At 47.5% G+C, this 16,536-nt stretch overlaps 1 protein-coding gene across 3 annotated transcripts in view; it reads right to left on the reverse strand.

Annotated features, from left to right (window-relative positions):
- tln1 (talin 1) overlaps window positions 1–16,536 on the reverse strand; it is a 116,379-nt gene that overhangs the window by 1,947 nt on the left and 97,896 nt on the right. For all 3 annotated transcript variants that reach the window (XM_035392076.1, XM_035392077.1, XM_035392078.1), the window contains 10 exons: window positions 15,017–15,142; window positions 14,059–14,175; window positions 13,306–13,491; window positions 12,988–13,095; window positions 8,310–8,415; window positions 7,522–7,646; window positions 6,191–6,316; window positions 6,008–6,070; window positions 5,064–5,246; window positions 277–402 (listed from right to left, as the gene is read on the reverse strand). In XM_035392076.1, the coding sequence (XP_035247967.1) occupies window positions 277–402; window positions 5,064–5,246; window positions 6,008–6,070; window positions 6,191–6,316; window positions 7,522–7,646; window positions 8,310–8,415; window positions 12,988–13,095; window positions 13,306–13,491; window positions 14,059–14,175; window positions 15,017–15,142 (1,266 nt within the window). The remainder of the gene's footprint in view (window positions 1–276; window positions 403–5,063; window positions 5,247–6,007; window positions 6,071–6,190; window positions 6,317–7,521; window positions 7,647–8,309; window positions 8,416–12,987; window positions 13,096–13,305; window positions 13,492–14,058; window positions 14,176–15,016; window positions 15,143–16,536) is intronic.

A 16,536-nucleotide genomic window follows, 5' to 3' on the forward strand; every position in this document is an offset into this window, starting at 1 on the left:
CCCCCTCGTTAAAACGTGATACTCTAACACCGAAAGAATAGGGGTGTTAAGTCATGACAAACAAACAAAAAAACAAAAACAAAACAAAAACAAATAACACACAAATCTGATCGACTACCCAATTCATTGTATTCCTTGAGTTGATAGTAGTGCACTTTTTCCTTCAAATCTGGTTACACACAAAAATACATGGCAACTTACCTGCTGTGGTCGTGCTAAGCTCTGAGTGTTTTCCCCGGGCCGAAATGCATGTGGTGATGTTCAGCCTGAACTCACCTGAGCAATGCCCCCGACCATCTTGCTCTTGACGACGACGGCCTGGTCATCCTGGGCATCGAACGCGGCCTTCTGCGCCGCCTTCACCAGGTTGTCCGACGCTCTCTTCACGGCGTTCCCGGCAGCCTGGGGGGGCACACGCGACGGCGATATGTTACTATGGATACCAACAGGATACCGAGAAAATGTACAATAAATGGGGAAATTGTGACTTGTAACTCAGAAGGTCCGGTTCTGATTCATAGGTGGGGCACTGTTGTTGTGTCCTTGGCACTTTCTTCAAGACTGCCTGGTTAGCTTCAGTAAACTATCCAGTTGTGGAAATGGACCGTATGTTCCAGAAATGCAGGCTGTGTAAGACACTCTAGAAAAGACCGTCTGCTAAAATCTAAATATGTACTGTGTAGGAGTATTTTAAAGTAAATGGTTGACAGCCGACCAATTTCCACAAATACAGACTTTAGTGTAGATGTACATCTGTATTATTTAATGTAGAACCATGACATGTCAAACCAGTGTTGTGACAAGATATGATAAGTATGTACCTGTAATGTGAGTTAAGCACTGTTAACACTGCCCAACCATCATGATTTTTTCTTTTATGCTTGGAAACAGCTGGATTGACAAATATGTATTTCTTAAGACTATGCCCTTTAACAAATGTAAGGAGAACTAATGGCAGCATTTGAAAAATTCCATCATACAAGCGTAGGCTACAAATATAAAATTTATGTTTAAAAACGTAAGGTCGGCGTTGAAAGAGCCGTCTATTTTTTTCCGGCTGAGATCACACCAGTACGAGCCTCACGTCAACCATCTCTTGTGATACGTGAGCCACCACCCCTTGACAAAACGAAAACCTGAACACGGGAACGAGGCGATCACGCCTGCTTCTCTGATGAGATCAAAACGGGGTTTTGGGGGGACTCTGATATTCACATGAACGAGAGAGTGTTACTACCCCCCACCACAACCATACTAATAAATAGCCAAGGGTGAAGAGCAGACGGGGGGAGGGGGGGATGTGTAGTGAACCAAAACACTCTTTCTCTCCGGGCGCTGGCAGAATGACTTTAAAAGGTAATGTTGAGAGAAACTTGCGGGAGAGCCTGAGCCCGAGCGTCGTGATTCACTTGAAGGGAAACATACGTCTCGGACGGTCTGGTAGGCTTGGCAGCGGATCGCAAACAACGCGTCCCGGGCCCCCCGTTTTCTTGCCTTTTGAGGCTTCCTGGGAGGAGAGGAGTCACGCGGTCGGCAAGGACAGAGCCGCAGAGCCGCAGAGCCGCAGAGCCGCCAACGCGCTCCCGTCGCGCGCCGTGATTTATCCGCCATGGTTGGAATGCCACTGTTCACCTCGGCACTCATGCACGCACACACACGCACACAATATGCACAATACATACACACAATACGCACAATGCACACAGACACAAATACACACACGCACGCACACTCACGCAAACACACAAACAGACACCTTACACACACACACACACACCCCACCCCCCCAACACACACACAGACGAACACACATACACAACACACGCACACAATACACATGCCACCCAGCCCCGCCCTGTTCAGGGTTTTCACAGCTGTTCCACAGTCAAAGGTTCCAGCTGGCTGCAGTGTTGCTTAATATCTACACAGTGAATAGGACGGATTTATGTACTGCATTACCACCAATCAGAGCACTGAATTCAAGAGCAGTGTACTATAATATTCATTTCAATATACTTAAATTTGAAAGTATATAGACTCTTTCTCTGACAAGTGCTGAAGTGATATATGTGAGTTGTATGTCCAAGAAGGTCATTTTCATCAACATGAAATGGTTCCTTTTACAGAACCTGAAGTCATGTGGTAATTTATTGAGCTCTGTTTCATTTTGTATTACAGAATAACTGGTAACACAGGGAAGGGAATATTTTCTCGCAAGTAATCTATTAATTCATATACATGCGTCTATAGTCATCTAATCCCTCCAGGACCCCTTAAGAGGACACTTAGAGGACTCTTTTCTGGCCTTTTGGATACATCTTCATTCTGGATTCGGGGAGACCTGGACGGCCTTCTGGAGTTCAGGCACCCTTTCTATCTAACCCCCCAACCCTCCAACTCCTGTCACATGGAGGCCACCTGTCGCCATGGTTTCAGTGCCTGACAGATCGCTCTCCGGGAGGGGGGGGTGGGGGATGACAGCCGAGGGGGCACATGTGTGTGTCTCTCCAAAATCCGAAACGAGGCACGGAAAAAAAAAAATCTTTCGCGCGTCTAATAAACCACTTACGCAGGCGGGATGGCGTGCAGACCATAGGTGATGAGTCAGCGAGAAGTAAGTACATTTCTGCCCAAAGTGGGAAGTGGGTGAGCACTGATAATGTGTCACTGATCATATTCTGGCTGGGTTAAGATTTCAAGAGGTGGTAACAATATTTAGAAGGCAACTCAGGTGAAAAGACATTTAATATAAATATGTGGGAATTAACCAGCAGCAGCTGCAGGATCTGTATTGGAGGAGATAAGTAGCTGCTGATTGGTCCAGAGAACATGAGATGCCCTGGCGAGCCCACTGAACCCTGGGAAATGACTGCATGGTACTTTGCCCGGATCAGCTATTTCCAGACATGGCTCATAATCTTTGAACAGTCTTTTCCTTCTTTTTATTTAATGCCAACAGACAGCAGATTAGGATGAATGAAACCGAAAACGATAAGGCTGGCAGACCCTGCCATTGTTTGGAGGGTAGATGGAGGTACTGTTGGCGGGAACTTGGCATTTTTCTCTCTCGAAGTGCACTCAAATCCTGACCCACGGCATCGTTCTGTACAGTTTGAAGAGGGTCAGAACCCCGTGTTATCCGAAAAACTTTGCTGGAGTGCTTAGGAACTCCACACAGCTCTGGAGGAGTTCACAGAGGCCCATAAATCGAAGGCGTGTTCTCTCTGAGACACTGTTCTGCCTGCACTGTGTGTAGCGAAACTAGCCCTGAAGACACAACCGCACTCTGCCTCTGTTCTCCAACTGCCATTACTGGTTTCTGTCTGATGCCCCCACCCCGGTGACAAAGTGCAACAGGTATAGGACATTAACACCAGGCCTGGTTCAATTTGGATTTGAAATACTTTAACTCTTCAGATGCTGGTAAAATTCAAAAGAACTCCTAAAGGTCCATGAGCGCTGTCAAAAAACAACCAAATACCTAATGTACACACTAAAACTGTAGAGTTCAGAAGGAGAAATATTTTCAGGATACTGGCTAAAACAGATCTTTCTTTTTAAATGACCAAAGCTGTACATGAATTTTACAGGTGTCTAAAGGGTTATAAAGTATTGTAAGTAATTAGTTGACCCAGACCTGGATTTACAGGCTAACATGCAGTGAAAGACATTCTGGCATTTTGGACCCTACACCTCTGATCTGGGGTGGTCCCGGTCAGAGGATGTGGATGCGGATGTACACTGGCACACCTGACACCCCTGACACACAGAACTGGACCTGTGCAGTCGGTGGGGGCCCCTTCTCTCTCCCCCCCGGTCACTGTGTTCAAAATCAGCTACTCAGCTTGCAGCCTCCGGATTAATGCGACCGCTCCTCCTCCACATCACAGAGCCTGTGCACTTAGTCTAAAACATGGGACCGTGACCGCGGTCGAAGGGTCACGGCAACCCGGCGTCTAAATATAGCGCCGACTAAAGCCCCGGTCTGACAGCTGTGTACATGAGGCGAGCGCCATGTAACCCTAGAGACCCCGCCTATCGTTACCTCGTCCTATTTAGGGACCTCAGCGTACCCTTCAGAGCTTTATTACTCTTCATTGTTGGAAAGCACAGGCACGCAACCAGGCCCTGTAATAACAGAACAGATGAACTGACCAGCCAAATCAAAGCCGTTTTTTCCCCCACTTTCCTCAGGCAAAACCCAGCGGCAGGGAGGAGGCAGGGGGTGTCAAAAGTGTGGTCATGGTACCTTTTTTGATGAGTAAACAAGTTTTGTTTAGTGGCTATCAACACTGGATATGGCTGGAATTTCAATCACTCTGATGGAACCCCCTGAGAATTCTACCCTGAGCCCCAACTGGCGTTCCCCTTGTTTAATGTCAGAGCCGTTACTGTAGCAACAGATTAGAGCACAACTTTGAGGCATCGTTGCTTTCGCACAATAATTAAATTGTACGAAACTCTACAATGTGATAGATCTTGTGTCTCTGTACTAGTTCAGACCGAATAGGATATATATTAGAACTACAATTATCTAGAATACATTCATTATTACATCATTATAAAAATAACACATTTTACCAATAAAAGTTTCTCGTTATATTGCGCTTATTAATGCAGCCTCCACTGTTGATTCAGGAGACTGCAGGAACGCATGGAGCTCTTTTCCACAGGGTGTCATGTCAGCCACCCCTCTTTACCACACCGAGTCAGATGAAGACAGCTCATGGGTCGCTAAACAGGTGGATCTGTGGGTGCCCAGTTGACCAGCGTAGGCAGCTGTTGAGTGACGAGATGCCGTCATCTCGTCCGACCGAAACCCTCCCGTCTTTGGGAAATGTTAGACATGCAACTGAACACCGGCAGGGTCTGGGCTCCATACCAGACCGTGGGGGCATGTCCATGCCCTGGAACTCTGCTCTGACAGGATGAGCCACCCAGCTGCCCATCTCTGTACTTAAACGCACAGTACGTGAAAAGTGAAGCGAACCGAAGCGGCGAGGAGGGGCGCAGCACTGGCGACCGCGAGGCGACCGTGTCACAGGCTGCGTCCGCGAGCTCACCTGCAGCCTCTTCATGGTCTGGGAGTCCTGGTCGGCCTTGACCTTGCAGGCCACCAGCAGCTGGGCGGTGGAGGCCGCCACCTGCTTGGCGGACGAGATGAGCTTCTCCTCGCTGGCGTGGCCCTGGACCGCCGAATTGGCCGCCTCGCACAGGTTGCTGGTCGCCGCAGCAACCATCCGGGCCTATAACAAACAGCCGCACCCGCAAGGTTAGGTTGAAGAATGGGAGTTGGGTATGCAGTACAAAACAGCAGGGTTGGGTGGGGGTCAACTTCAGTTCAAATTAGCCAATTCAGCAAATTAACTGAAATTCAATTCACGAACTGAAAAAATGGCCATAATGTTTGATGGGGATTTTTCTATTAATGGCTCAAATTTAAACTCATTTTCTTAAGTTTACAGACTCGAAACAGAATTGGACCCAACCTTGGTGTCAGTATGTAGCCGATGGAGAACTTATTGCTGGTACGAGGAAACACTATTGGCAATAACATGGACATGGCTTCTGTCCAGACTGAAACATGCTTAACCATCTCACTGAACACAGTGAATCATGAACAGTTAAATCATTTCATGAGTGATGATACCACCTCTCAGCTACATCCTCTCACATTACAGTACTAAGCAGCGATGGATTTGTACAGGCACTGTTTATGGCCGATCACTTGCTTACATAGTCATTCATTCTTGGAAGACATTACTAACTAAACAGGCACAAACTCTATAGATACCAAGCGTGTCTGTTTAAGACCGTTCTGCTGATTGATTTTGACTGTGCCTTCATAGTCACTATTTGCCTACTGTAAACATCCGGCAGATGCAGCCATCTTTCCCCATAACTTTAAATAGTGTGACAGTGACAATATGGACATTAAAACAACCCAACCTAGCCGCTTCCATCGCTTTAAAAAAAACACTTTCCGTCATTACGACAGACAACTCACCGCTGAAATGAGCCCCTGGGACCACTGGCCATCATCAACCGCGTTGGCCTGGATAGCACCGACCTGGTGGACGCAGAGAAGAGAGCGGTTCAGGACCAGCGTTAGCCAACGTGGTGGGAAAACGCGCTGAGAACAGTCGACTATGAGCGCCGTGGCGGTTTGCGGCCTTCTGGGGGGGCCTACCTTGCCTTGGGCCACCAGCTCCCTCTGAGCCGCCGAGGCCGCCTTCACCAATGCGCTTGTTGCCGCGGCGATCGACTTGGCCGCTTCCAAGATCTGCTCCTCGAAGTTTAGGCTCTCGTCCGCCTCCTGTTGAAGAGACAGGTAAAGTTGTGTGAGAGACGTCACTTTTAGAGACGTAGAAACAACAGGATGAAACATAATGATACGCTTCTGCACATTTGTTTTCTGTTAGGTAACTTATACATTACATCACTGGGTACTGATTTCTAAGTTTAAATTCAGATGTTATTTAACATATGGAATAGTTTGTTCCCAGAACAATGTCCAGTATGATGCTGCATAGTACGGCAGTTGTAAAAAATTAAGATGGATTGATGAACAGACATACAAAAAGCTTGTTTTTTTCAACACAGCCAGGCAACTGCAGTTGCTATGAACAAAACCAATCAAATAGGGTATAGATTTGGAGTACATGGGATTTGGGGGGGGGGGTCGTCTATCAGTTGTGCTAAAGCCTGGATTTGAACCAACTTTCCCTGAGGGGTCACAAGCCTAGAACCCTAATCTCAAGATTCTCCACACTTTAGGTCCTGGCGACACAGAATATGAAACAGAGCTACAGAGATGTGGGATCCACAGGGAACTCTGACACTCAGAGATGTGGGATCCACAGGGAACTCTGACACTCAGAGGGGGGAGATGTGGGATCCACAGGGAACTCTGACATTCAGAGGGGGGGATGTGGGGATCCACAGGGAACTCTGACACTCAGAGGTGTGGGATCCACAGGGAACTCTGACACTCAGAGGTGTGGGATGTGGGATCCACAGGGAACTCTGACACTCAGAGGGGGGGATGTGGGGATCCACAGGGAACTCTGACACTCAGAGGGGGGAGATGTGGGGATCCACAGGGAACTCTGACACTCAGAGGGGGGAGATGTGGGGATCCACAGGGAACTCTGACACTCAGAGATGTGGGATCCACAGGGAACTCTGACACTCAGAGGGGGGAGATGTGGGGATCCACAGGGAACTCTGACACTCAGAGATCTGGGGTCCACAGGGAACTCTGACACTCAGAGGGGGGAGATGTGGGGATCCACAGGGAACTCTGACACTCAGAGATGTGGGATCCACAGGGAACTCTGACACTCAGAGGGGGAGATGTGGGATCCACAGGGAACTCTGGCACTCAGAGGTGTGGGATGTGGGATCCACAGGGAACTCTGACACTCAGAGGTGTGGGATCCACAGGGAACTCTGACACTGAGAGGGGGAGATGTGGGAACCCTCAGAGAGTCCTGACGTAGTCGGAAAAAGCCTTCTCACCTTCGGTTTGGCACGGGGCTTCAGCTGCTCCAGTTTCTTGGCGGCGGCTTCAATGGCAGCGGCTGCTCCCAGCAGCTCGTTCTCTGCGATGACGGTGGGGTCCTCTGGGTCGACCCACTCGGTGCCTGAGAGAAAAGCACACACAGTGTCAATGAGAAGGGCCCCCATAAGCCCCCATAATCAACCAATCTGCTCTTCAAAGTGTTTTTCTGTCAATTTTCACTTTTCATTTAATTAAGCCCATCTAAGCTTGTCCTGATGTCACCACTGGTTCACCTTAATGGTGGTGTTAAGAGATTTATGGACAATATCAATTATCTGCTTCTACAGCTTTTGACAACCTTATCAGGGACAAATATTTCACAGGTACGCATCGGGCTGTCTCACCTGCTAAATTAGGAGGGAGATTTATCGCCAATATGGCAACAAGGTTTTAGGTTCAGCTAAGCCCCGAAGGGTGATTTAAGCGAAAAGACATACGACAAAATTCACATTAGACACATAATACTCCGGGCGTTGCAGGGTTTTCTAAATCAGTCGGCGATGTGCTCTGTGATCGGGACGCGGCGAATCTACTTGACACCAATTTGAACCCCCCCCCCCCGCCTCGCAGAAGAGGGCAAGTGCACGCAAGACAGCTGTAGCGTCTTGTGGAAAATGAGTCTGTCAACAGACGGAGGGACATTCAGATGTTTGTCCAGGAGGGGCAAGGCTGGGGGTTGGGCCGGGTTTTTTTTTTTTTTTTTTTTTGGGGGGGGGGGGGGGGGGGGGGGGGGGTGCAGGGTCACCTTTCATGGCCTCCGCGGCCTGGATGAGCTCGGTGACGGAACCCGCCACACGTTTGGAGTAAGTGGCTAACTGCTGCTTCAGGTCGTGGGACGGCTTCTGGATGATCTGCAGGGGAGAGGCAGGAAGAACAACTGTAAGCATTAGCATTATCCATTAGCATTAGCTCCCCTGGCATGGCCCTGGTCTACTGAAAGGGGGGGGGGGGGTGGCTGAGGGTAGCACCGGCACTCCCTACTCACTAGCGTCTTTCTCAGGGTGGGTGGCACCCTTCACCTGCTGAGAGGAACACCTCCTAAATAAACCTGTACCGTGCCTTTTAGAGATTTATGTAAGCAAAGACCAGGACTGACTCTGGCAAACAGTCCCCCCCCCACACACACACACACACACTACTATATAGTTTTACAGCATAATAATCTTTGGCGACACCCTAATATACGCTGGCACCAAGTGGCACACGCTATCATAAATTAACATGCTGTCAAGCAGCTGCAAACCACTGAACAGCTCATTAATACTCAACTAAAAGAGCGACCAAAAATGATTTGGTCACGTATTGTGGAAGTGTTAATATGTCAAACCAACAGCCAGGATGGTCTAAAAGGTTAGAATCAGCATGATGTTTTTATCCGGGCCTTTTCACAATGTACAATTAATCAATGGAATAAGCAGAATCCAAATGTGATCCAGTAAAATCATTTTAGAGGAATCATGCAATTAACTTAATTATCACTTAATTTACACTTTAGTAATTTGGTAGTTCAACTTCACACATTTTAGTAGAGATAACTATTTGGCTAGCTAAATAATACTCATCTTCATTATGATTATTATTATCAATATTGTAACTGACAGCTTTTAATTAGTACTAGTAATACCTGAATAATATCCAGCACGAATACTTTAAAAGATTGTTTTGAAGAACATACTTTTGAATCATTATTTACACACTACACAGTATTCATTTTCAGCTGTACAAAACAGAAACAGCACTTGTGAGATACAGTTCACTGGAAAAACGGGGTCCTCTGGGTTGACCCAATGTTCCCCTCTCATTTGTAAAGGGCTGAGAATGGAACAGCATGAATCGGGAGACTGTGGTCGAAAAAACCGATTTCACCGAGCCCAGCTTCTACACCTCAAGCAGGCACAATGGGAGCGAGTCTAGCTGGTTTGGTCGGGGGGGGGGAGTGGGGGCTGGGGGGGAAAGGCAGTGCCCTCTGAGTGTCCTCCGGGGCCTGGCGACAGGTGCATGGCATTAAAAGGGTGCCCTGCGGTGCCAGGGTACGCCCCACTTGGGTCATTTGGACGCACTGCTAAGAAAAGACAGGCATGCTGGGAATGGCAGGGAGACAGTGGAGATGAGAGACACCGCACACACATCATCCACACACGCGAACGCACACATATAATACACACACTCATACAAATGCTCACAAAGCATATAATGTACACACACTCATACACACGCTCACACATGCATATCATACACATACGCTCAGGCACAAACACACAAGCATGCACACACAAACGCACACACTCACGCACACACACACACACACACACAGGTAGTAATGGACAACTAATAGGCACAGACTGGTCTATACAGACAAAACGCATACTGTTTGGCCACACAGGAGGATGGGTATATGCAATATGCAAACACACAAAACATTACCCCACCACCTCACTCTTCACCGGCAAATTTCACATACAGTACATGCACCATGTCAAATGACCACATTAGCTGTAAAGCTCTGTTCAAACTGTACAAACACAAGTTAAATACATATAAAAATCTGCTTATAGTTATACACAGTTAAAGGACATTCTCTCACACAAGCACATATCACATTATGCAAAAGTAATGCTCCGCACAGTTAATGTTGCAAATTTATTCAAGACTGCAGGGAGTTTAAATGGTGACATTTGTGCGAGAGCTATCCACCGCCAAATTATTAGCCTGACACCACTGGCTAGCACAGCGGGATTTGCTATCCCATTAAACTCAACAAGACACACGATAGGAGGTTGTGAACCTCATTACAGCCATGGATGCCAGGCTAAATTTAGCACCTTAATAAAGGCGTACCACTGAACTGCACTGCTTCAAGCCGATCCCATCTTAGGGGCAATTTATCATTCCTATTTCATGCTAATCAGTTCCCCCCTGTTGGACTCTCCTAGCTGTTTTCATATTAAGTAACACCGGACACCAGACTTGGAACTGAGTGCATGAAAGATTATTATGAATTAATTTTTAGGGCCATACTGTGTAATTCTGCATAAAGCTGTCAACTTATTACCGTCCACATACAAGATAAGCTCATATATCCAGATTGAACTGGACTGAAAGTAGGTTTGGTGTGCATGGGTATTCAGAAGGGAAAAATGTGAGTGCAAAAACAGGGTCCCAGACTAGGACCCAGGTTATGCACCTCTTTAGTGCTCCACCTTCAGATGAATACTATACTTACAGTATGTGTACTGTACTAGGCATACAGCATGGATGTGTACTGTACTATGTGCACAGTATTATTGCATGCTGTACTATGGGTACAGTATGCATTAATTTAAAACTATTTTTTCCTTTTTGATCCTGCTTGTTGATGGTGCCACTTAATTCACTAGTGTAAAAATCTGCTTTCATTAAAATATATTTAGGAAAATAGTGAATAAGTGTATCACTTTAAATATTATTGAACATTATATTAAAACATGCATTTGATCAGACCAGCTGAAGATATTATCATAACAATATATATCATAACAATGCATGTTGAAGGTCTAAAGACAGACTGGGGAGAAACACGAAATCTGAGAAATCAGCTTCATTTTATACAGTTAATTTAATGGCTTCGTTCCTAATCATCATTTACCTTGTCCATGATGTAACAAGAGAAATGCTCACGACTCAACTACAGTTTGCACTGAGGTCGCGTGGAACACAATGCAGGTACACACTCGTGCAAATTCACACAGGTGGCCTACTCACCGGCTACAGTTTGACCATGAACAACGGGACATAAACCACAGCGAAAGAGACAGAAAGGGGTCAGAGCAGAATGTAGTGAAAACACAGGTGACCAAAAATATTCTATCCTTTGCATTCATGGGTAAATTTGAGATTTAATAACTAAGCACAAACAAAACCAAGATTTGAAAAGAAAACACACACATACCAACAATGTGCAGTGATAGAATGTTCCAAATTAAAGTTTTAAATTCTTAAACAACTAAAATAATCATCAGCAAAAGGCCTGTGGGACAGCATAACTATGCTGAGGTGACAGGCACTGGGCAACTAGGCACTGAGGTGACACTGTCAAGCAAGAATCAAAAAGCATGTCAGTGAAACAGAGAAACTGCACACATTAGGTGAGGACTGGCCTCCATTCACAGTTATTTCAAAGAGAACGTATGGTCCTTGAGTGAAATGCTCTGATTGCAGAACAGTCTATCATTCTCTTAGCCTCCTGCCGAATTCAGGACACAGAGCAGAGGGAGGATGACCGGATGGTCCCCAGCAGGATACACCCCCCCCCCCCCCCCCCCCAAGTAAATCTTCCTCTCCGGACCGTGCGTAGAGCATCGATGAGTCAGAAACAAGCGACGCCCGGGTCCTGGCGGAGGCTCCTGACTCCTAACAAGCGGGATTTCTGCATGTGGAATCTTTGTGATTGACATTCCTGGGGATTTTTTCCGACGGTCCCCCTACGCCACTCATACCGTTTAATGTCATCGCCCATGACGAGTAACACCAGGAACAGGAGGATTAAATGTTACGTCTGGTGGCGAAGGGGCTGAATATCCATTTTAGATAAGGCTTTCTATGCCTTTGGCATCAGCCAACCAATAATTCACTTACTGAAATAATTTGGCCCGGCTTTGGACGGCTGTGCGTTTTAGCCATACCCTGTGAGCAATATTGACTCCCCCCGCCCGGTAACTAGCCCCTGTGTTTATTTTTAAAGCCTTATGTCATGCCATCGCAAGGCCTCAAATCTCTTCTCTAATCCTTGTGGTTTAAAAAAAAAAAGGCTGCACTCATTCTCATCAAAATTTTCCCTATTTAAAAACCAAAGCTAAATAGAAAGCAGAAGGACAACACACGAGTCCTACAGTAGTGTCTACCCTCAACACACCAGATGGGTGTTCTAGAACTTTCTTGCGGGCTTGGATGCCTAACTTGGTTCCCCAACCCCCGGCCAAAGTGATCTGAGTGCAGCCAGTGAACTTTGAAGATCAAAGGTAAGGAACGACGGCACGTCAACCTGGGTCGCCGAGTTTTGATCATCAATCCTCTCCAGCCTGACCGACCCCTTCTGTCCAAAGTTCCCCCCCCCCCCCCCCCCCCCCCCCCCCCCATTAATAAACTTTGAGGTCCTTTGCTTGGCTTGACCACAAACGAAGTTAGCGCTCTCTCAAGTGAGTGGGTTTCCATTTTACTACCAGGGATATAAAACACAATTCTAATGAGGTTCCCTGGGTTACGTCATCGAGGGACGGGACCGAGGGGGGTGGGGGGGGGGGCCCTCTGGCTGGGCATCCTAACAACGTGACATGGAGTGGGGGGTTGGGGGGGGGGCGGGGTGGAGCCTGGAGGTGTACTCCAGTGTAATAGAACCCCCTCCTTTCACCGCCCCGCTGAGACAGGAGAATTATGGGAGCTCTTACCACAAGCACGTGTTCCAGCAGGCCGAGGTATCCACTGGCACACTCCTTGCCGTATCGCAGTGCCCGGGACTGCACCTCCTTGCTCACCTCCGGGTGGTAGGCCGCTTGCTGAAATTAGCACAATAACAGGTATGTGCAGGCAGACACAATTAGAGTGGCTCTGTAATATATAACTCCAGCGACTGAATCGAGAAAAAAACGAACCGCATTCTGGATATCACGGCAGACAATAAGTCTTGATAAAACCGGGTCTCCCCACACTTTTTCCTTTACCAGTGAGGTGTGGTTGAAAGGGTTCGACGCCACACCCTTCCTTACCTTGCAGGAGTGCAGCATATCTGCAATGGCCCTTCGGCTCAAGTTCGCCGTGGCGATGACGTCCTCCTGGCGACAGGAGTTCCCAGCAGCCACTGCTTTGGCGGTGGCGAAGGTGATGCCTTTGGTCATGCGGATGAACTCCTCCGGGGTGGCGGTCTTCGGGGGTGGGTCTGCGCTGCTGAAGACCTGGGGGGGGGGGGTGGTATCCGAGAGAATCAAGTTCAGTTGGTGGGGTCAAGAGGTCGTTTCACAAACTAGAGTAAATAGCCTGCGCAGTGAATAGCTAAAAGACAGGCCTGTACACACACCCATTATATTTTGCGAAAAGCAAGGATTGTGGAGTATAATAGGAACTATAACTTTATTAAACTCTGAGAGCTGGCCTCTATTTACTTTCCAAAGCTCCATTCTGGCTCCAGCACCCTATGGAACATTTACAAGTTACTTTGCTTATTTACTATGCATAAAAAAGGTTGTAATTCACACAGGGATCACCCAATATGGATGTAAATAGTCTGCACTTTAACCTCATATTGTTTCAACATTTTAAAAAAATTCAAATGCAGTGTGCTGGAGTACAAAGCAACAAAAAGCAACAAAAATTGTGTCGCTGTCCAGATATTTATGGGCTGCATTGTACACTCAGTGTCATTCAACTGTACTTTTTTGTATTTTTCCATGGCATTCCAGGATGAACACAGGGAGGCTTTTCAGGAAGTGGGGGGGCACTGAGGGGGTTTTGGGGGCACTCACCGCCAGCTCCTGTTTGATGTGCTCGATGGTGGCCTCCAGCGCCCGGGTCCCCTTGGTGGCTTCGTCCTCCACGGCCTTCACGGTCTTCAGAAGTGAGGTCACGTTGGTCACCATCACCTGAGAGGAAGGCCACGCCCCGTCAGTCATGGGGCGATAACAGTGATGAATCTCTACTCCCAACAACCCCCACAACCCTGACGAAACTCCACCCCCACAATGCTAACCAAGCTCCACCCCTAAATTCCTAACCTAGCTCCACCCCCACATCCTTAACCAAGCTCCACCCCTGAATTCCTAACCAAGCCTCACCCCCACATCCTCTACCAAGGTCCACCACTCAATTCCTAAGGCAGGCATCCCTCAGGAGGGGTGGGGAACCGCAGAAGAACAGGGTGCTTATTTGGGTGGTAGAGGGCGGGGGGTGACAGTTTGCTGAATGTGTATAGACTGCAAGGCTGCACCTCAGGAGTATTTTTTGTGTTGCTGATCCCTGGGGTTGTTGGGGGGCTCTGGTAACGTTAGGGTCATGTTCCCCCTCAGCTGCTGACAGACAGCTCAGTTCAGAAACTGATGATTAACGACCATCGTGAAAAAAAACCGGGCGGAGGCAAGAGAAGCCGCGGACACCGCCAAGGAACATCTGAGCCCCCTGAGGTCCCCAGGGCTTTCCAAAAAACCGTTTATGAGCTGGCACACTGAGAAACAGAATAGGGAGCACAGCCACGATTTTCCACCCTTTAAAATACAATCCTACTACCATTTTTTCCCCCCACAGTAACTGGCTTCCATTCACATAAGCCACTGCACATAAATCTGGGTTTGGGTATCATGGTTATTGCCCTGAACTGCCTCTCCAATGAGTAAAAACTGGAGTCTGTCACAGGGTCATTTGCGTTCTGGTCCGGTTAGAGGTGGGGCCTTGACTGAACCCAGGGCTCCAGGATTTTTGGGCCTTCACCTTGGCGGAGCTCTTGAGCTGGAGCATGGCGGGGTCGTCGTGCGGCTTTCCCGCCGCCGCCTTCGTGGCGCTGATGAGGTCGCCCAGCGCTTTGGCCACGTCCTTCACCGCGTTGATCAGCACCACCTGCAGGGGGCGCACACGCACACAAGAAAAACAAGTCAAGTGAGAGAGTGAGAGAGAGAGACAGAGGGGCAACAGGTTGGGCACGAGCCTGAATCTGTAACGTTCAGGTATCCTGTTTAACACCAGGGCTAACAGTCAGTTCCATTTACTCAAAACAGGACATGACTTGAAATAAGTTTGCTGATAAAAGAAAGCCCACCAAAATAATTGGCAATTTTCAATGGACAAATTTCAATTCATGCCCTGTACTGAGGAGGAACTGACCCCCCAAACCCTGGGAAACGCACACCAAGCCATCCCACACCACACAAACACCACCGAGACCTTACAGGTCATCCATTCAGTAACGCTGGTGAGGGAAAACACACATCACAACACAAGCGCAAGACAGCTCAATGCTCTTACTGACAGCCCGGGTTTGGTTCACGGCCCCCACACAGCACGCAGAGGGAAGCCGCCATTACGCAGAAACCCTGTCAGAATGGCGCTATACACGCAGCGCAGAGCTGAAGCACATGCAGTATGACTGCAGACCGCAGGAGAATTATACCACAAGATGCCCTGAAGCAAGTGGCCAGAAAATGTCTGGAAGACACCACGTGTACTCTACACCATGCAATCCAAGCAGACGTCTTTCCCAGATATATTCAAGTAAAAGTGAAACAAGGAGACTAAAAACAATTCAGATTTCTACCCTTTTTAAAGAGATGCCCCCACCATTCATGAAAAATATGCATTAATATCAAATCAAATATGTTGATTAGTTTTGGCATCATATTGACTAATCTACTTCAGTATTTTTAATCAAAGTTCAGTATCAAAGGTTTACTTTAAGCATAAAGTGAAGACAAGTTTTAGGGTCAACAAAACATGACGACCAGCTATAAAAAGTGTTACAAAGTAGAGCATGGAGAGGCCAATTTTCAATACAGTTCACCATGAAGATCACAGCAAACACTGCGGCACTTTAAAATCTGACGCCTCAGTTGAATTCCACTTAACATTTCCACTGTCCAGGTAATACATATCAATAAGCAAAATAACAGAAAAGATATTGAGCTACTTATTTAGCACTGTATCATAATAAGCGGCTAATTAGTCGCACTGCAGCGGCAACAGAAACCACATCCTGGGAAAATGTTTTCCGCACTAATAAACACTCTTAAAGTCATCCACACGGACACAGATATCAAGTGAGAGTGAACAGAAGGGTGCGTGAGCCAGCCATTGATGCCAAGTACAGTGCAGAGCAAATCACAAGCAAGACTACTCTACTGCACAGCGTGAATAAAGAGCCAATCCACGCAAGATGGTGGTTAACCAGTAGAGGGCGCCAATTAGTCATTCCGTGCTGTGGCACAAGGGACAGGAAGGACCGAATTCCGTCAAACCTC

The sequence above is a fragment of the Anguilla anguilla genome, chromosome 14 (genome assembly GCF_013347855.1).
Source record: "Anguilla anguilla isolate fAngAng1 chromosome 14, fAngAng1.pri, whole genome shotgun sequence".
Classification (NCBI taxonomy): Eukaryota; Metazoa; Chordata; class Actinopteri; order Anguilliformes; family Anguillidae; genus Anguilla; species Anguilla anguilla.